This window comes from Suhomyces tanzawaensis (assembly GCF_001661415.1).
Source record: "Suhomyces tanzawaensis NRRL Y-17324 unplaced genomic scaffold CANTAscaffold_7, whole genome shotgun sequence".
Taxonomy (NCBI): domain Eukaryota; kingdom Fungi; phylum Ascomycota; class Pichiomycetes; order Serinales; family Debaryomycetaceae; genus Suhomyces; species Suhomyces tanzawaensis.
Genome location: NW_017963642.1, coordinates 131,932 through 150,408, shown reverse-complemented (window position 1 = coordinate 150,408; position 18,477 = coordinate 131,932). Strand labels below are relative to the sequence as shown.

At 45.6% G+C, this 18,477-nt stretch overlaps 13 protein-coding genes across 13 annotated transcripts; 6 read left to right on the top strand and 7 right to left on the bottom strand.

Moving 5' to 3' along the window:
- Positions 1-95: 95 nt before the first annotated feature.
- CANTADRAFT_27143 (uncharacterized protein) lies at positions 96-1,335 on the bottom strand (the record flags this gene model as incomplete). The annotated part of the gene is made up of 1 exon (XM_020208011.1): positions 96-1,335. A coding segment is annotated over exon 1 (911 nt), but the record flags the coding sequence as incomplete, so codon positions are not given.
- Positions 1,336-1,542: 207 nt separating this feature from the next.
- FGR10 (Fgr10p) lies at positions 1,543-2,710 on the top strand. Its single transcript, XM_020208010.1, has one exon. It carries the CDS (start codon positions 1,666-1,668, stop codon positions 2,659-2,661), a length of 996 nt encoding a protein of 331 aa, XP_020062360.1. The 5' UTR covers positions 1,543-1,665; the 3' UTR covers positions 2,662-2,710.
- A 47-nt stretch (positions 2,711-2,757) lies between these two features.
- RPL24A (60S ribosomal protein eL24) lies at positions 2,758-3,228 on the bottom strand (the record flags this gene model as incomplete). The annotated part of the gene is made up of 1 exon (XM_020210483.1): positions 2,758-3,228. The coding sequence occupies one exon, from the start codon at positions 3,226-3,228 to the stop codon at positions 2,758-2,760; it is 471 nt and encodes a 156-aa protein (XP_020062359.1).
- Positions 3,229-3,853: 625 nt separating this feature from the next.
- RPL30 (60S ribosomal protein eL30) lies at positions 3,854-4,241 on the top strand (the record flags this gene model as incomplete). The annotated part of the gene is made up of 2 exons (XM_020211853.1): positions 3,854-3,856; positions 3,924-4,241. 2 exons carry the CDS (start codon positions 3,854-3,856, stop codon positions 4,239-4,241), a joined length of 321 nt encoding a protein of 106 aa, XP_020062358.1.
- Positions 4,242-4,404: 163 nt separating this feature from the next.
- SPC34 (Spc34p) lies at positions 4,405-5,196 on the bottom strand (the record flags this gene model as incomplete). The annotated part of the gene is made up of 1 exon (XM_020211169.1): positions 4,405-5,196. One exon carries the CDS (start codon positions 5,194-5,196, stop codon positions 4,405-4,407), a length of 792 nt encoding a protein of 263 aa, XP_020062357.1.
- A 470-nt stretch (positions 5,197-5,666) lies between these two features.
- Positions 5,667-6,797, top strand: CANTADRAFT_91699 (chromatin DNA-binding HSP70/DnaK family ATPase; the record flags this gene model as incomplete). The annotated part of the gene is made up of 1 exon (XM_020211852.1): positions 5,667-6,797. The coding sequence occupies one exon, from the start codon at positions 5,667-5,669 to the stop codon at positions 6,795-6,797; it is 1,131 nt and encodes a 376-aa protein (XP_020062356.1).
- A 342-nt stretch (positions 6,798-7,139) lies between these two features.
- On the bottom strand, positions 7,140-8,102 carry CANTADRAFT_55514 (U2-type spliceosomal complex subunit; the record flags this gene model as incomplete). The annotated part of the gene is made up of 1 exon (XM_020210454.1): positions 7,140-8,102. One exon carries the CDS (start codon positions 8,100-8,102, stop codon positions 7,140-7,142), a length of 963 nt encoding a protein of 320 aa, XP_020062355.1.
- Positions 8,103-9,208: 1,106 nt separating this feature from the next.
- Positions 9,209-9,463, bottom strand: CANTADRAFT_56216 (uncharacterized protein; the record flags this gene model as incomplete). The annotated part of the gene is made up of 1 exon (XM_020210563.1): positions 9,209-9,463. The coding sequence occupies one exon, from the start codon at positions 9,461-9,463 to the stop codon at positions 9,209-9,211; it is 255 nt and encodes an 84-aa protein (XP_020062354.1).
- Positions 9,464-9,735: 272 nt separating this feature from the next.
- On the bottom strand, positions 9,736-10,540 carry CANTADRAFT_302203 (uncharacterized protein). Its single transcript, XM_020208337.1, has one exon. It carries the CDS (start codon positions 10,284-10,286, stop codon positions 9,867-9,869), a length of 420 nt encoding a protein of 139 aa, XP_020062352.1. The 5' UTR covers positions 10,287-10,540; the 3' UTR covers positions 9,736-9,866.
- Positions 10,243-10,520, top strand: CANTADRAFT_27136 (uncharacterized protein). The gene has a single exon (XM_020208009.1). It carries the CDS (start codon positions 10,346-10,348, stop codon positions 10,499-10,501), a length of 156 nt encoding a protein of 51 aa, XP_020062353.1. The 5' UTR covers positions 10,243-10,345; the 3' UTR covers positions 10,502-10,520.
- Positions 10,541-11,474: 934 nt separating the features above from the next.
- LRG1 (Lrg1p) lies at positions 11,475-14,855 on the top strand (the record flags this gene model as incomplete). Its single annotated transcript, XM_020208837.1, has 1 exon — positions 11,475-14,855. A coding segment is annotated over one exon (3,381 nt), but the record flags the coding sequence as incomplete, so codon positions are not given.
- Positions 14,856-15,206: 351 nt separating this feature from the next.
- On the top strand, positions 15,207-16,163 carry CANTADRAFT_7720 (uncharacterized protein; the record flags this gene model as incomplete). Its single annotated transcript, XM_020211168.1, has 2 exons — positions 15,207-15,457; positions 16,121-16,163. The coding sequence occupies 2 exons, from the start codon at positions 15,207-15,209 to the stop codon at positions 16,161-16,163; spliced, it is 294 nt and encodes a 97-aa protein (XP_020062350.1).
- Positions 16,164-16,248: 85 nt separating this feature from the next.
- Positions 16,249-17,583, bottom strand: CANTADRAFT_55542 (uncharacterized protein; the record flags this gene model as incomplete). The annotated part of the gene is made up of 1 exon (XM_020210456.1): positions 16,249-17,583. One exon carries the CDS (start codon positions 17,581-17,583, stop codon positions 16,249-16,251), a length of 1,335 nt encoding a protein of 444 aa, XP_020062349.1.
- Between the last annotated feature and the right edge of the window lie 894 nt (positions 17,584-18,477).

Sequence of the window (18,477 nt, the reverse complement as noted above, 5' to 3'; positions counted from 1 at the left end):
TATATGGCATAGCTATTACCTCTGCTTTCACGAGCATTTTGAAGTAAACCGAATTCAATAACTTGTCTACTTTGTATGCAACTTGTTTACTCATTTCAATCACAGCTTTTGATGAGAGGTCTGGAGATAGGACAACGTCGTCAGCGGTTGAATTTTCCTGTTGTGCCTTCCTGAATTTCTGTGTTATGTTCTTCTCTATAAGATGAGCGATCTCATTGACTAAGTCCGACTTGCTGTTGGATGGATGCTGGATGTATTTGATATTGTTGATTCTCTTTGCTGTATCATTATTGTAGACGAATGACAGCTTGCCTTTGTAGTTTTCGTCGAGTGGATCTGTTTCTTCTGGAGGGTTTTCGTTTAAAATGAGCCCATCTGTGTTGGGAGGGTCATCTATTTGTTCATCCTGTTCATCCTGGTCTTCATCACCACTGTTTTCCTCGTCGCTCGAGATAGTCTGGTGTTGTGCATTGTCTGCAGCCTCCACATCACTGTCCTCCTCGTTAGAGCTGTTCTGGTCCACCTCTTGTGCAGTGTCTACTCTTTTCTCTCCTCTGTCGTTTTCGTTGTTTGAGCTGACCTGGTCTACCTGTTCCCGTGAAGCTTCTGCTTCGTTCTCTGCCAGTGTCTTCTGCCTTTTTGTGGGCTGCAGGGATGACGCTTTCTTCCATTTTCGTTTCAGTCGGGACTCTTCCAAGGAAACACCGTACTTCCTTCTGTGGAGCGCATCTTCCACTTTGCGGTAATCTGCTCGAAGCTTGGCAAAGTCCACATCTATGTCGTGTTCGTACTCGTCGTTTCCCACCATATTGTCTGCATACTTCAATGAAGTCCTCGGTATGGGAACATCATCTATGGGCAAGGGCCACCCGCCCCATGTCAGCCTGGGAAAGGCCGGGTCAATCCTATTGAGGAGGACGCTGGAGTAGAGGTGAATGGCGAGGTCCTCTCTGTACTCATCATCGAGACTCTGGAGGATATCTTGTTGATCCGATGAAGATGTCATGATGGATATTGTCATCACAAAATCATCGCGATTGCAAATACGGGAGTGAGCAGCTCAATAATGAGAGGATGTTGCAAGTTTTGTGGACTAGTCCACAGTGTTGGGCCGTATTTGATATGAAAGAGACCAGCGTGGAATTGAAACGTAGCACTGTGGGGTCTAGAAAGATTGACCAGACTGCTGGTTGTAGTATCTGGGATCACTACTCATCATTGGATGTTAGCTGTAGGGGCGCATTCCCAACTGTTCCAGTATGGGACGAGTTTACTAAGAATTGTTGGGCGACAACTTGTCTGATAAGAGTTCTAGCCTTCTGGCTTGCATAGCCATGTGAGTCGATGAAGACTACTTTTTATTATTTATTGACAACTTGAACATACATGTTTTCCAAGTAATACTTGTTTTACGATTACAGTCTGATCTGAAGAGTGCAATGGTCATTTAGGTCCGTTATGTCTGGTCCTGATTCTTTTTAGGAAGCACAAGAGATGGTAATTTAGGCATTTTGTTAGTTGATTGACATTTGGTCAGATATGGCCCTTACGTTTTTTATGTATTTAGTGAGATTTTGAGAAATGTAATTATCCACGCGAGAATGACTTACAAGCCCACTCCGACAATAGACTGTGATACACGCTACCAAGTTGTATAACGGCAGAATGGACATACTTCTTATCCACATAGGAGCAGGAAACCATTCGCAAGCCAAAAATCAGCAATATCTGAAACTTCTCCGCCAGGCACTTGCAACCGAGGACTTTGTTGCCAGCTCCAAAGTCATCGAAGCGTCAAAGCTCACCAACACCGGGTACGGATCCTCACTAAACTACTTGGGGGTGGTGGAGTGCGATGCCAGCTTTATACGACATGAAAATGGAAAAGTGGATATGGGATCGTTTGCAGCGATGGAAGGATCTCTATACCCTATTTCTGACACAATAGGCCGATTTGAGCTGGTGTGGAGCAAGTACAGCAGCATGGCCAGCTACGGGCTAACCAAGCCCATCGCATTGACGGACAGCTCTTACAAAAAGAGTATGGATCTGGTCTCGGATCTCAAATGCCACAATCTTGTGCTGAAAGAGGCGGAGAAATATTACAAAGCATACATTAACCAATTGAAGGGACCAGCCGAGGTTTCAGATACCGTTGGAGTTTTGCAGATCAAGAATGGAACTACAATCATAGGGACATCATCGGGAGGAAACTTCTTCAAGTTTCCTGGAAGGATAGGATGTGCTGGGGTAATTGGAGCTGCAATAGATTTCAAGCGCAGAGATAGACTTGAACTAAGCTGCATGTGCAGCGGGAATGGGGAGGATATAATTATGATGAAGTTGGCCCACGAGATCACAAATCACACCTTTCAAGATGATGACTATGGAGAGGAGTTGGTCCAATTGATTCGGAATATTGCAGACAAGTATCAGTTATTGGCGGTGGACAGCAAAGGAATAACATGTATTTACGTGGGAGCAATCTTGGTAATCCATAATACTGTCACAGGAGACAAGAAGCTCATTTATTGCCATAGCACCGAATCTTTCTACTTTGGATTTAAAAGTTCACAACAAAAACCACAAGTAGTCAGAAGTACACTAACATCACCCGACAGAGCGGGAAAGACGTTTGCATACGGAGAGTGTAAGATATAGACTACTGGAGGTAACCAAAAGATATATTAAATATACACTGTTAACACGATAAGATTAATTTAGTATTCGACAATATTTAAACTAAACTCAGCTTACTTAACGGGAGGTAGCGTGGACTTTTTGGAAAGCACCCTTTTGTTGTTGCTTGGAGACACCAGCCTTGGCACCGGCAGCAGCAGACTTGGCCTTTTCAGCCTTTCTGGCGACCTTGGCAGCCTTCTTGGCTTCCTTGTCCTTGGCCAACTTGGTTTCTCTGGCAGCCTTTCTGTCAGCTGGCTTTTGAGATCTTCTTTCTTTGATCAATTCCAAAGAAGCACCAACGATGGCTCTTTGGTTCTTGACGGACTTTCTGGTTCTTCTCTTGGAAGTTTCTTCAGAAATACCCTTCTTGTGTTGTCTTCTGAATAAAACGGTCCAAGCAATTCTTCTTGGGTTCTTTCTTTGGTGGAATAAAGAAGCAGACTTAGAGGATTGGAATCTGAAGATCTTGGAGTCTCCTCTGACAAACAAGGTACCTCTACCTGGGTAAATTTTAGAACCTGAAAAGGAATCAATTTCAACCTTCATTTTTAACTATATGTTAGTAGGGATCGATGGGAGTGTTTGAGACTATACGCCTGGAGTTGGGCAGGGGGGACTGTTTCTTGAAGGGAGGGTCATTCTGGCCCTTTTTGGCAAACTTTTCTGGTTGGTGATATCAACATTGGGACACCCGTGAATGGGCTCCTTGCTCTCGTTTGGACGGGCAGAACAGCCCCTGTTGTTGACCGCTGACGGGTGCTTCCAATCCGTGGTGTTGTAACGTCTCACATCCATTTAGGTCACATACCTATTCGTGGTTATTAAAGCAGACCAGAAAACAGTAAGAAATTTTTTCAACTTTTTTTCACCTAGCCAGAGCGACAGTCGCAGCACTGGCGGTAGAATGGTGATGTGAGGGCAAGCGTCGTGCACGTGACGGGCACCACAGGAGTCGCGACAGTTGTCGGACGGGTAACTTGAGGGCGCAAGGGCCAGAAGTGCGGGAGTGTGTGCAGGAGCACCTTCCTGAATGGTGAGTATCATGTGACCAATGTGACTGTCTTTTTCGCGAGCGAGCAGCTGGCTCGCATCCCATCCATAAAATTTTCAGATTAGTATATGAATCTTCTTTTCATTATCCAGACCGGAGTGTAAAACAAACAACGCAGAGATGGTCAGTATCACCCCATAGCCGATGGACGGCCTGCAATGATTGTTGACAATCATACTAACATCTATAGGCCCCAAAAACTAAGACCCAAGAAAACATTAACGCCAAGTTAGGTTTGGTTATCAAGTCCGGTAAGTACACCTTAGGTTACAAGTCCGTCGTCAAGTCCTTGAGAACCGGTAAGGCCAAGTTGATCATCATCGCTGGTAACACCCCAGTCTTGAGAAAGTCTGAATTGGAATACTACGCCATGTTGTCCAAGACCCAAGTCTACTACTTCCAAGGTGGTAACAACGAATTAGGTACCGTCTGTGGTAAGTTGTTCAGAGTTGGTACTTTGGCTGTTTTGGATGCCGGTGACTCCGACATTCTTTCTTCCATCAACTAAGATTGCTGTAATGTGCACCCGTGTATAATTAATAAAAGTAATAGATTGGCTTAACGTAGGGTCCTGCTCACTGAGGTTCAACCATGGTGTTGGCTACATATCTGTCTTCGGAAACTAATGTACATTAAGAGTCGTTCGGCCATGATCTAGCTCATCGCATTTCTTAGTTACCCTGCATGCTATCCAACTGCTGCTCCAATAACCGGATTTCCTCTTCTTCCTGCCGTATATACTCCTCGATATCCAATTCCTCTTCGTCGTCATAGACTTTGTCCTGCCCACTGGATTTGATAGGGCTTCCAATATCACTGTAATTGATATTTAGTATTGTCAACTGCCTTTTCTGATCATCAATTTCCGACTCCAACTGAGCACATTGGTTAGCCAATAGGCTGTATTCATTCTGACTCTGCATCACCTTATCCACAATCGCATCACGGTCTTCGATCAAGTTGGGGTACTTTTGGATCACAGTCAAGATTTGCGAACATATCTGGCCCACATCTTTAGTCTCAGCCGAGAACAACAGGGTGGTCATTGACTTTCGCCTCCTGGGCGAAGTGCTCGATGAATGTGCTAATTGTGGTAGCTTCACTACCGATTTGCTTTCAAGACTCTCCTGGTCGCCTTGGTCGCCCTTGTACTGAATGTACTCCTGGAAGCTCTGGTCCACGTAGATAGACTTGCCGTCAGCCCTTTCGGGGCGGATTTCCATGTTTATTCTGTTGGAACTCTCATACCTGGTGCTTCCTTTGATGGCTGTCCGCGTTTGGTTTCTAGGCTTTGTTATTTTGTATAAAGCTCCCTCATCTACGGACGGGTCCTTCAACAACGTAGTGATGCTGGGTCTCTTGACAATGGCGTTGGTGAAAAGGCCGGGCGGATGGAAGCGCAACGATTGGATGGACTCTATGGACTGTTCCGTCCTATCTAGGAAATAGTTTAGAGACGACATGTAGTGGGAGCTGCAAACACAGTTGCAAAGTTGTTTGTTGATACTGGAGCTCGGTCGTGCATAAACCGATACCATCTTCAGATCTCCCCATACCTTGACCAAGACAGAAAGACTAAAGGGTATTAGCTGAGATGTCCAACAGCTCCAGTAGAATCCCGTAGTATCTAAAATACGTTTAATCTTAGACGTGGTTGTCTTTTGCCCCACCACAACGCACTAGAGAGTAGGCCGTAACTTTACCGATTCACAACCTAGGTCGGCCGTATTCACATCCAATTAAGAACCAATTGTGCCCACCTAATAGTACGCCCATTTGAACGCATGTATGTATTTCTTACATTACTTAATTGTTTGGTACGGCTACCTAACGGTCCTGCTTTGTCAGATCCAGTGGTGCACGAGGATCTAGTCATGTGACCAGGAATAAATTAGTCCATCTGAAGCTTAGAAACCTACAACTACCAATCAGCATGACCGTGGATCTTGATCAATATGCAAAGCCAGGCAAGGGATACTACCTTGCTCTCGGATTGGAGGGCTCTGCCAACAAGCTTGGTGTGGGAATCATAAAGCATCACTTGGGCCAGTTATCTTCAACTAACAGAGCTGAAGTCCTCTCCAACGTGAGAGACACCTACATTACTCCACCAGGAGAAGGTTTTCTTCCCCGTGACACTGCCAGACATCACAGAAACTGGGTGGTCAGAATCATCAAGAAAGCATTGGTGGAAGGAAATGTTCGTGGGACTGATCTTGACTGTATTTGTTTTACTCAAGGCCCAGGAATGGGTGCTCCTCTACAGAGTGTGGTGATAGCAGCCAGAACATTGTCACAACTCTGGAACCTTCCTTTGGTGGGTGTTAACCACTGTATTGGTCACATCGAAATGGGACGAGAGATTACTGGTGCCCATAACCCAGTTGTGTTGTACGTTAGTGGAGGAAACACCCAAGTCATTGCATACTCCGATCAGAGATATCGGATTTTTGGGGAAACTTTGGACATAGCCATTGGTAACTGTTTGGATAGGTTTGCCAGAACGTTGATGATCCCCAACGAACCAGCTCCTGGTTATAACATTGAACAAATGGCCAAAAAGGGCAAGCATTTAGTCAGTCTTCCATACACCGTGAAGGGAATGGATTTATCCATGTCAGGAATTTTGGCTAACATCGACCAGATTGCCAAAGACTTGTTTGGCAAAGCCAAGCAAGTGAAAAACAAGCAACTCATTGACGAAGAAACTGGTGAGCCAATCACCTCGGAAGACTTGTGTTTTTCCCTACAAGAAGTATTGTTCTCCATGTTGGTGGAAATTACTGAAAGAGCGTTGGCCCATGTCAATTCCAACCAAGTGTTAATTGTTGGGGGTGTCGGGTCTAACGAGAGGTTGCAAGAGATGATGAAACTCATGATTCAAGATAGAAAGAACGGTCAAATCTATGCCACAGATGAAAGGTTCTGTATCGATAACGGAATAATGATTGCCCACGCGGGACTTTTGAGCTACAGAACTGGCCAAACCAACGACTTGTGGAACACCGTTTGCACCCAGAGATTCAGAACTGACGAGGTATTCATTAAGTGGAGAGACGATTGAGATAGAGGACATCCGGAATATAGAATTAATTGATTATTATGTAGTCGACATGGAAACTTCAGCTTTACTAACGAGTACTGCTGGGTTCTAGTCGTACATCGAACAAATTTTTAAAGGCTTGGTATACTATTCTACTATTCTGAGTCAGATACGGATTTAACATGAAAACGAAGGATACCAGTATCCATTTGTTATACGAGAAGATTCTTGGTTCCAATATGAGATTTATCCAAGAACTCACAGAACTCCAAGAACTCTCAGCCCAATGATTTGCAAATGCTTGCAGGATTATGATCTTTAGAACAGGGAATCCCAGCCAACACTTTGTTGATCCTTGTACTATTAGGAAAGTTCATCCAAAGACCTCAACGTAAATTTATCCAAGATGGAGTCGACGATCTCGTTATTGGTGCCGACATATTTGAATCCTCTGGGTAGCTTAGAATGATCAATGATCTGGGATGCTCTTTGATTCTGGCTTGCCAGAGTACATTCTCTGAGCAAACTGGCTAGTTTTCGTACACTTGTTCCATCCCATAAATTGGCAGAGACTTTATAGTTGTGGCAGAGTGCTTTATTGGCATCGGTGTCGTTTTCATACTGTATCATTCCAGTATCATAACGTGGTTTCGGATCTTGACTGGGCAAGATCACACTGGATTGGATGGGTCCAAATATCTCCATAATCTTCTGTAGCACATCGGCGTTAAACATGTCTTTGAGCTCTGGTTTGTGCTTCCAGCGAACTATGATCGAGCCGTTTGCCTTTTGAGTTTCAAGAGAGGTTATATACGTTCGGGGTAATTTCAAGCTCTTGAATGAAACATACAAAGGTGCCGATTGTTCAACCTTTTTGTGGATGCCCTGTTCTTGTAGTCTTCTACGTTTTAAGCCATCCTCCTTCAATTTCTCCAAGTCTATAGCCAATCTTCGTTTCAGTATAAAGTCCTTTAATTCCCCGGTTCTGTTCAAGTTGTAGCGATGTTGGTTTTCTGCTTGCTTTAGATCCTCCTGAAACCGTCTTGTGGATGCCAATAACTTCTCTTGTTCAATATGCTTTTCCCTTCTGATTCTTCGTATTTCATTGTATTGGTTTCTTAACTGTTCGTCCACAAGGATCTCGTATACTTTGGAGAGAAGGTTGAATTTGTCTGGATCGCCTCCCTCTTTATCGGGATGATACTGCAATGCTTTTCTTCTGTACTGAGTCCGTAGTTCTTGGTCTGTGGCATTAGGTTGCACTTGGATGAACTCATAGAGATCTAGATTACCATTGATGAATTCCAGGGTCTGCGAGTCACTCATGGCTGGTATTTATGTGTTGGAAGTGGTGCTCTAAGGCTGAAGCAACGTGATATTGGTGGGATGACCAGTTGTAAGACAATGCTGTGAATACAGGAAGGAGATGCTTTCAGACTAGAATCAGCTTGTAGTTTTCGGACGTGATGTTCGGTGATACGTTTTGGACTAGGGCCAGACAGCTTGCACTTGTGAGGTCTAGCTATTCTCGGACTATTGATTGCAATGTAACCAAACAGTTCGTAAGACCAATCCAAAAAGACTATACTATTCAGATCTGTTAGTTGGCTGTTACCCGACCTTTACTGGATGTGATGGTCGCTCCTCGCTGTGAAGGTGTTTCCACTTAATGAAGATGAGATGTCTAGTTCAGATCGAGATGAGTCGCATGTGCACAAGATCAGTGAGAGTGAGCAAGGAATGTATGGAAGCACTACGAAACATTTCTGCCGATAGTTGGCAGACAAGAAGAAATGGATGCAACAGCTGAGTGTAGGAGAAGGGCGGAATATACCATTGCAATTAGCGAACGCTGTGGCCAATTTTGCCAATTTTGCGGGGCTATACATCAGGAGATTTATCAGATCGAACACTGCTAGGAGAGTAGTTTACGAAACAAGTATATTGTACTACGCCAGAATATTGGTAGAGTGATCAAAGGCACGCTTCGCTCTCAATGGAGGGATTTGCACTAGTATGGATGCATGGAGTGTCTGTAATTGTGATATGCTGAACGAGCCAATTTTGATGTTATGTCTAAAGACGTAGGAAGCCTCAATTGCACCCATGGCGGACTTTGGACACTGAATGAGAGACTAGGGGAATATCATATTTCATTAGTACTATACATATAAAAGTAAAACCCTGTTCAATGCGATTCGGCTCGTGAGACTCCACATCATTGCATTATCACACTAGCAACAAAAATGGCGAATTACATGCTGGTAATATACTCTATTCTACAAGCACTAGCTGTATGCGAAACAGACGTTTATTCTATACTATTCGTTAATAGCATTTTACACACAAAGTACCACTCCATGTCTAAAATGGCATGAGCCATGCAAATGTAGGCATACCTACGTGATAAATAATTTTGGGGAATTGAATGTTTAAGCCTTGACGTTTCTCAAGCCATGGGTGGATCTGAAAATGGCATCACCCTCGGAGTAACCTCTACCTAAACCGAATCCAACACCTAACCAGACAGGAAAGGCTCTTCTCTTGAAAAACAAGATGGAGGCCAAAACACCACCACCGAAACCTAACCCGGTCTTGATGAGAGTGTTGGATAAGACGACGTCCCACTTGTCGTTCAACAAGTTTTGGGAGGCGGAAGTTGGTACGACCTTTTGTTCAGCAGACATGACTGGAGATGTTAGTATGGAACCGGAAAAGGGTGGAGAAATTGCCGGAAAAAAAGCACGACAGCGATCCGATCCACGACTGGATTGTGGTGGCACGGATTTCACGATTTTGGTGGAACAAGGCAAGCAACCGATGGACATCCAAGCCGGTGCAAATGGGCCACTGGGACATGAAGATGGAACATTCAGGGAAGTGTCTGGGCGGACATGACGGTGGAAATCGAGGACGGATATGCGAGTGCTAATTGTGGGACAGCCACGGGATACATACTTGTAGGTTAGTGTGGTATAGCTTCTCCGAGGTGGGTGAAAATTGGACAACAACTGGTTGGTCAACGCCCAGTCACGTGCGCGCCATCACGTGGACACGCCGCCATGCCTCCCGTGCCTGGTGGTGTGCTCTCTAGTGGCCCTGTGAGGGCTGGAGCAGTGCTACACTCCAAGCAATGGGGACACGGGAGCCTACCCGCTGCCTCCTGGGGCAGACGTTTGTCCCATGCACGCAGTCCGGGTGCCTAATGTGCAACTCTCGTGCGACACCGTTGATGGCGCCAACCCGCAAGTCTACCGGCACCAACCCGCAAGAACCATCCACCCCAACCACCCCAACCAGCAAGCCGATCTCCAGCAAGGGATAGCCGACAAAGCCCCAAACGGGCTCGGCGCCGTAAAACCTGTCTGTCGGTCTATCTGAGGCGGAATTTAGTCGCCGCATGGGGCAGCTAGTGCAATACCAAAACAACAGTGTGCTATTTTCATGCACGACGCACAAAAGCACCCTGATGTAGTGGAACAACAACGTCTGCCACGGCTCCTCTGCCATGACAGCAAGACGTGGCTGTCACCTGGAGATCCCACCAATCGGTGCCAGAGTATAGTATTATGTTGCTGCCACCTCTCTCCCATCCTCTCCCTCTCCCCCCACTAAGCCAGCTGCTCCCAATCCCCGTGTCGCTCCGGTCGTGCAACGCTCGCTACCACTGGACCTACGCGCGGATCCAGGTGACGAAATCAATGTACGCGCGACACAAGTCATAACCCAGAATTGACATAAGTGTTGTTTTCAACAAGGGTGATTCTTGTTGAACTTGTTTCCTATTTTCCAGCATCGCTGCCTCTCGCGTGTGCTCTTTGTCCCTGCCACCGCCAGCCATTCCTCGGTGTGAGCCGCCATCCCTGGAACCCCACCACTAGTCCCAGGAGTTGTCCCACTGCTAGTCCCTGGAACTCACCACCAGTCGGTAGCCATAGCTCACCAGTCGTGCCATAGCCATCACCTTCTTCATACCACCTAGTCACTCGTTTATCCTCCCCCAAGCACGTCTTGCCAATGTCTGCGCCCTCCAGCACCCCTAGTGACGCCAGGATAGGCGCCCACAAGCCGTCAAAACAATCCCAGCAGTCGCCGTTCTTGCCCCACCACCACCCAGACGGCGCCAAAGCACCCAACCCGTTTGCGTCGCCGCAGTCGCCAGAATTCCCCCAGTTCATCCCCAGCCCAACCCGCAAAAACGGCAAGCCGTCTTCGTCCAGGCGATTCGCCCACTCCCGAAGCCAGTCCCACAACTCGCAGGTGACCTCGCCCTCCAGGCAGATATTCCACCCCATCCACCATAATGAAGACCCTTACGACCAGCATTTCCACTTCTCCAGCTCTCCGCTTCCCTCAGACCTTCCTCCAGCCTCCAACTGGACATCGTTGATCCCGCCCATGCCCTCCAAGCCCAAGGCTGCCTACACCCCAGATCCCCGTGCCGAGCTGCAGTTGGCCAACCACACCCGCCAAACCCGCCAAGAAACAACCCCGTCGCCTTCGTACTCCCAACGCCATTCCATTGCCATTTCCCCCAGCAGCGAGCATCGAAACGACTCGTTTGGCGGCCCATCCCTCGACCAGCCCTTCTCCAGAGACCTCCACACAAACGGCACCGTGCAGACGCCGCCTGCACCCACCGAGCAGTTCCCTCCGGCCCAAAAAACATTACAGCCTGCCTATCGCAAGTCTAGCATAAGGCGAAAGAACAGGAAGATATGTAAGAAGTGTGGAGTCGAAATCACCGGCCAGTTCGTCAGAGCATTGAGTGCTGCCTATCATGTGGAGTGTTTCAAGTGTCATGACTGTGGAAAGCCTTGCGCTGCCAAGTTCTTTCCTTTCGAATACACCGACCCCACTAACCCAGAAACCAAGTACCAAGTACCCCTTTGTGAGTACGATTACTTCAAGAAGTTGGAATTGATTTGCCATAACTGTAACAATGCATTAAGAGGACCGTACATCACTGCCTTGGGCAACAAGTATCATTTGGAACACTTCAAGTGTAACGTGTGTCAACGAGTTTTTGAGTCCGACGAAAGTTACTACGAACATGAGGATAGTATTTACTGCCACTTCCATTACTCCAAGCTTTATGCCTCACATTGTGAAGGATGCCATTCTTCCATTGTGAAACAGTTCGTTGAATTGTACAGAGGTGGTAGAAACCAGCAGTGGCATCCAGAGTGTTACATGGTCCACAAATTCTGGAATGTGTGCATTATGGCTGATTCTGTTGGATTACAATCGTCTTTTACGATAGACGAAGACTACTTATCCGATTTGAAGTCGCTCAAGAAAATAATAGATGATGACAGCGAGAAGTCCAATGCGCTTGGTCTTGATCCAAAGGTGTTATTATCAATTGAGCAACAAATTGAAAATGTTGTCATGCAATGCTGGTTAACATTATCGGGGTTTGAAGAAACAACCGCTGCATGTATCAGCGACATGTTATTGAATGCATGTACAGGAAACCAAGCAAATGGATTATTGTCTACTGTCAAATTAGTTTTGAATATTGAAATCTTATTTGTCGCCTTCGATCATGTCTCACAGGTGTGCCAATCTTGCATCCCAATTTTGCGAGCAAGACTGAAAAGCAAAGACGCTTCTACAACCCAGGATGGTGATCTGGAATCATCTTTGAGTCTCGAGCAAGAATATTTCCAAACTATCAAGAAAGAACCAAGAAATTTATCAGGAAAGGTCATGAGCTATTTGGCCATTCTCAGAAAATCAAACCAAATTTCTCAATCCGGAAGCTTATCAGCAGAATTATTATCTGTGATTACTGGGTGTGCTCATTACCTCAAGTTATTGATTAGAATCGGACTTAATAATGCATTGAGAGCCAATAAGCTCTTGGGAACCACTTCTGCAACTGATTTATTCTTAAATTCAGTTGTCAAGTTCGAGAAGTTTAATAAACGTCTCGGAGATGAGACTGAAAGTGACATTACATTGATCAAAAAGCAAATTGCCATATCCTCCAAAGCAACCGATGCCTGTGTTGCATGCTCCAAGAGTATTGAGAAATCTTGCGCTAGATTTGATGACAGAAGATGGCATTTGAAATGCTTCAAATGTTCGGCTTGTTCTAGAGTGATACCACCTGAAGAGTTTGAAGTTACCAAGTTCGATGCTCAAGAATTATCTGTTTTTTGTAAGGATTGTGACCATCCTGACGGTATGGTTGGATTTGAGCATATAAGCGATTTGTCGCAATTGGTTTACTTACTCCATATTGCATTATCTAGATCACTGGCTGTCATGAAAGTTGATATTGGCTCTAAATTCCAACCGAAGATTGAACAAATCCCAGAAAACCAAGTTGTTCGACCAAAACGTCAAGCTTCTACAGCTTCTGCTCATTCGAGAATTGACGAAGCCAAAACATCAGTTACTGAAAATAACTATTCCAAGACAATAAGTGATGTCACTAGATTACGTACTAGACGACAAAGTCAAAAGCTTTCTAATTCCATCAAAAAGAATGCAAGGAAGTCAGTTATCTTAGAAGCACCAGTCGCAGATAAAGCGAAAGAAGATGAGGTTAACATGAATAGCTCCACGGTTGATGAAAGTATGATTGAAGAATTGTCTGAGGTAAGTGTGAGTACACCAGTAATCCGAAACGACAGAAAGGCTAGTGCAGCATCTCACTTATCCTATATTGCTCTGCACAATGAAAATGAACACTTCAATGTGAAGGCTGCCCTAAAGATCCGCGATGAACCCCAACGGCAATTGACAAATGGCCATCTTGATAGAACATCCGACTTATTAAAGAACGAAAAATCTTTGACATTGGATGATATTCCCAGAATTGTTGCAGCTGAGCAAGCAAGAGATCAAAGACCTAATGCATTCAAGCATCATAATTCATTGTATCAAAGACAAAAGCCCATGGATACAGTCAAGAATGTCAACAATATGCCTGGGAATAATAATGGAGGTATAACACCAACCAATGCATTGGAGTCGATCATAAACGCTCCATCAGCTCCGGTGTCTGCACCCAAGAGATCTACTTACTATTCAGAGTTAAGTAAAGATGAGCATTTCGTGATGAGACACATTGCTGTTGAAGCTTTATTACACATTACCGGAAACAAATATGTGAAGGAAGAAGTTCTTGCTTCAATTCAGACCAAGAAGCAACCAACATTTTGGGACAAATTCAAGTTCGGCGGCCAGGATAAACGTGATAAAAATATGGCTGTTTTCGGCGTTGACTTACAAGATTTGACCAAAAAGTACGGCGTTGATTCTGATTTGGGAGTTGGTCCTTCGAAATTGAGAATTCCTATTGTTGTTGATGATGTGATAAACGCATTGAGACAGAAAGATATGTCTGTCGAAGGTATCTTCAGATTAAACGGTAACATCAAAAAACTTAAAGATCTTACTGAACAGATCAACAAGAGCCCATTGAAATCTCCCGATTTCAGTAGCCAGTCGGTAGTTCAATTGGCAGCATTGATGAAAAAGTGGTTGAGAGAATTACCCAATCCGCTTTTGACTTTCAATCTCTACGATCTTTGGATTTCGTCTCAAGCAGAGAAGAACTTAGTGATACGTAAGAGAATTCTACAATTGGTCTACTGTATGCTTCCAAGAAGCCACAGGAATTTGGTTGAAGTCTTGCTTTACTTCTTCAGTTGGGTTGCTTCCTTCGCTGAGATCGATGAAGAAACTGGGTCCAAGATGGACATTCACAATTTGGCAACGGTGATTGCTCCCAACATATTATTTGCGAAACAAGCTGCTGGAGCTGAAAGTACCCCGCAATCCGGAGAAACTTACTTTTTGGCTATCGAAGTAGTGAACCAATTAATAGAGATCCACGAGGAGTTGAGTGTGATTCCAGAGGATCTTTTGCAGTTCTTCGAGAGGTGTGGTTTTAGTGGATCCAAGTCCGAGAACTTGACCACCAAGGAGATCATGCAAAGGTTAGAGAAGGAATCCAAGGAAGATGCCAATTTTTTCCGCAACTACGAGAAGCTTAGTGCACCGGACGTGGTGTCGAACCAAGTAGTCCACACCAACACCATTTCTAGGGGCCACTCCAAGGTATTGACCGAGTCCCATGGCGAAACGTCCAGAATTGACTGAGTCCGATGGATGTTCTCGTATTGATCATGACATGCTACAAGGTTGTTCCCTATTACAATAGGGATGTATATGTACAATTAACAACAATTAATAGAGTTCGTAGTTGGTAGTAGCACATTACTAGCGCTCCACCATTATGTAATTCTTCCAGCAAGTGATGCCACCACTCTACTGTCAGTCTCATGCGCCGATTCCTCCTCCCTACCAGGACTCATTAAGTGTAGTGGTTGGTGATTATGTAAGCCGCCCTGGCGCCTCTTGCGGTTGCGATGGCTTTATCTGATCCCAAGCCCACCTTGAACCACCACAAAAATGTCGTTAACAGCCGACTCTTTGAAGCAAATAATCCAAGACAGGCTTCAGGCCAGCTTAGTTCAGGTGGAGGACATGTCTGGAGGGTGTGGCCAGGCGTTTGCCGTGGTTATAGTGTCGGAGGTGTTCAAGGGCAAGAACAAGTTGATGAGACACAGATTGGTCAACACTGCCTTGAAGGAAGAGATAGCAGGCATTCATGCATTCACACAGAAGGGATTCACCAGCGAGGAGTGGTTGGCCCAGAACAAGTAATCGGAGTGCTAGAGAAGGGCATGAGGGTCGCTTACATATCGGTCGAAGGTGAGAGGGTGGGTCAATTCCTGGAAAAGACTCCTTGAACCGAACTTCACTCTTCGCTTGTCAAGGCCTTCGGGCGGCGTCCAGCTATGCTCACAACTCTTGAAGCTGTTGTGGCTGGTCAGACCTATTTATTTCCAGTCATCTCAAGCTGTCCAGTCTCTACAAATGTATTATAGAAACCAATGTATAGATTACAATAACAAGCATCTATAAGTATTAGACGAAGCATTGGAGTTAAATGCATTTGTAAGGCAAGTATTGATTGTATGCTACCAGTAGCAAGTGTTGATTTTATTCAACAATTTAGCAATCTAAATTGACACAAGCACTGTACCATCCCATACCAGCTTTTCACTGCAGCTGTAGATGTGACTACATGTCCATATGATTTGTAGGAAAACAAAAACATCTATTGAACCTTTAAATAAATTCTACCATAAGTATCACTGGCCATCAAAAAAGAATTTTAGCAGTGCTCTGTATCCGTTGAGCACTTTCAATCATATAAATCATTAATAGCATCAGAAGCGTAAATCAGGGGCCCCAAACCTAAGTAAAAGCATGGAAGTAGAACCACCATATCGAAACGAATGAGGCAGTAGTATCACTAGGGTCAATCCCGTCAATGAGGAACCCATCCATGCCAAAAAGTGATACAGCCCATCAAGGAACAGTAGTACCTCTATTTTCAACCAAAAATTTGGAAAGCACTGACAGCCCTTCATCTAATTCATGCCGCTCAAAGCTTGCGACCATAACTTTTAGCGTGGGTTGCCATGACCAATACCCACATGGCCAACAATACACCGAACATAGCGGTGACAATCAATGGATAAGCAGTGAGGCCAGCATCACTCGAATCGGCAACCAACCCCACAAAAAAGGGAAGAATAGCAGCTCCACCTCCTCCAAATGCACAGATGAATCCGACACCAGCGGTTTCGAATCTGACTGGAAGGACGTTGATGGCAGTCACAATGGTGGTGGGGAAAATGGGACCAATGGCCATACCAGTTACGAACACAATCACAAACAACAATGGAATGATGTTGGTGAAGGCAAATATCCAGAATACAAACGTGCCCAAGAAAGACCCTGCAATGTAGGTCAAGTTTGCCGTCAATTCTGTCTTGAAATAGCTGGAGGTTGCAAAACCAAGCACGATTCTGCCCACAGTCAACCCACTCCAGAAGCTGGTGGCGATGTACGACGAGAGTCTGTATTCCAAGTGTTGAATTCTGGTCAAGAACGTGATCATCCATGCCCCAAAAGCGACCTCGTTACCCACGTAGATACACAAGATCAACGCAAAGAAAAGCACCTTTTTGTTGGTGAGTGTCTCCTTGATGCTAACTTCCTGGGTGTCATCTTCCGAGCTATCGAGCTGGCCATCCTGTGACTGCATTTCGAAATTGTTGCTGGACTTGTACTTCTGGTGTTTTCTGTCGAGCATGAACTTATACTTGGTAGGGGTTTCGTGCCGGAAGCACACACTCATGATCACGATGAGCATGGCTCCCAAGACAGTGAGTACGTGGTAGTACTCGTTCCAGGCCCAAGGGTTCTCTTTTTCAAGCAAGTATGTTATAACAGGAGGAGCGATCATGCTCCCAACTCCGTAACACCCGTGCAAAATCCCCAACAATTCGTTGGAATCAGCCAAGGCACCCATCCAGGTGTTCAAACACGCATCCAAGCACCCGCACCCGATACCTGCCATCACAAAGCATATCAATAATATGGGAAACGGGGGTCTGGTGGATGTGATCAAGTACGACAATGTCATGGACCCGCTTCCTAAGGTGACCACGCCTCGTATTCCGAGCTTCTGGTGGCTGACGTCACTCAACAACCCCATGGTGAAGTAGCCAAACACACTGGAAAGGAAAATCAAGCTGACCTGCTTATCGTTGATGTGGTAATGGGCCTGGAATTTGGGGATCATGGTTCCGATGGCCTGCTCTGCTAGTCCGAAGAGGATGAACACCAAGAACGACGCCACGATCTGGCACTTCAAGAGCCTGCTTTCTCTCCAGTCCTTGCTGCCCACGTATATGCCATCGATCCAGCCCATGGGGAGGTCGTCCAGCTCATCATTGTCGCTGGTAATCTGGGGGTCGATTTCCGATTGGAACCCATTCTTAAAGGGAGAAGCCGAACCTTCGCGGTCCTGGGTATCAAGCCTGCTATACTCTGCCATGATACGGTTCTATGGAAGTGTTCTTGCCTGGATCTCTTCCGCTAATAAGATGACTTCCGTGTCTACCTCAACCCTGTCCCATCGCTAAAAACCCCCCAGGCATCGGGATTTTCGATGCCAATTGCGCGCTTGCGGGGGTGGCCGGAAGGAAAGCTAGTTAAGGAAGTGAAGACGGATATCAGTGCTGGAGCCGTTGGAGTAGCCGACCCACTTGCCAAGAGAAACGTCATGGGGTGATCGTTGCATGGAACTTTGATTGTGTGGAGCGGAAATGACCACGCAATACTCTACTAGATTTACTGCAATGGAGAATTCAGAAGTTGCGACTGCTCATGATGTCAAGTTACGACTGTTCATCCAAGGGTTACCATAGCTAAGATTACTCATTCTAGTTGTCAGTCCAGCTCGACTGAAAAATAACTAATTTTAGTAGGCTTACTTTTCCGGAGGTGCTTCTGGTCGCCAGCTGTACTTGGTGCATACCAGCTATTCACCTATTCTCTACTGGACTTAGTGTAGTGACTGCCAGGCAGATGCAATTGCTGTTGCAATTGATAGTCCTGGTGGCCCAAACTAGTATCGGTCCCGCGCTGACGTCAAGTGGAGATATGTCCGGTGAAAAGTGTACTGTTGAGTATGAGTGGTCGAGATGACTAGGCAAGTCACTGCTTCTCCCCGTTCGAATGTCCACCCTGAGGAGAACTTGCGGCTTTAGTGGGCCTCCCAATAATTATTTTTAAGTTGAGTCAGAGATTCTCTGTTTACTTG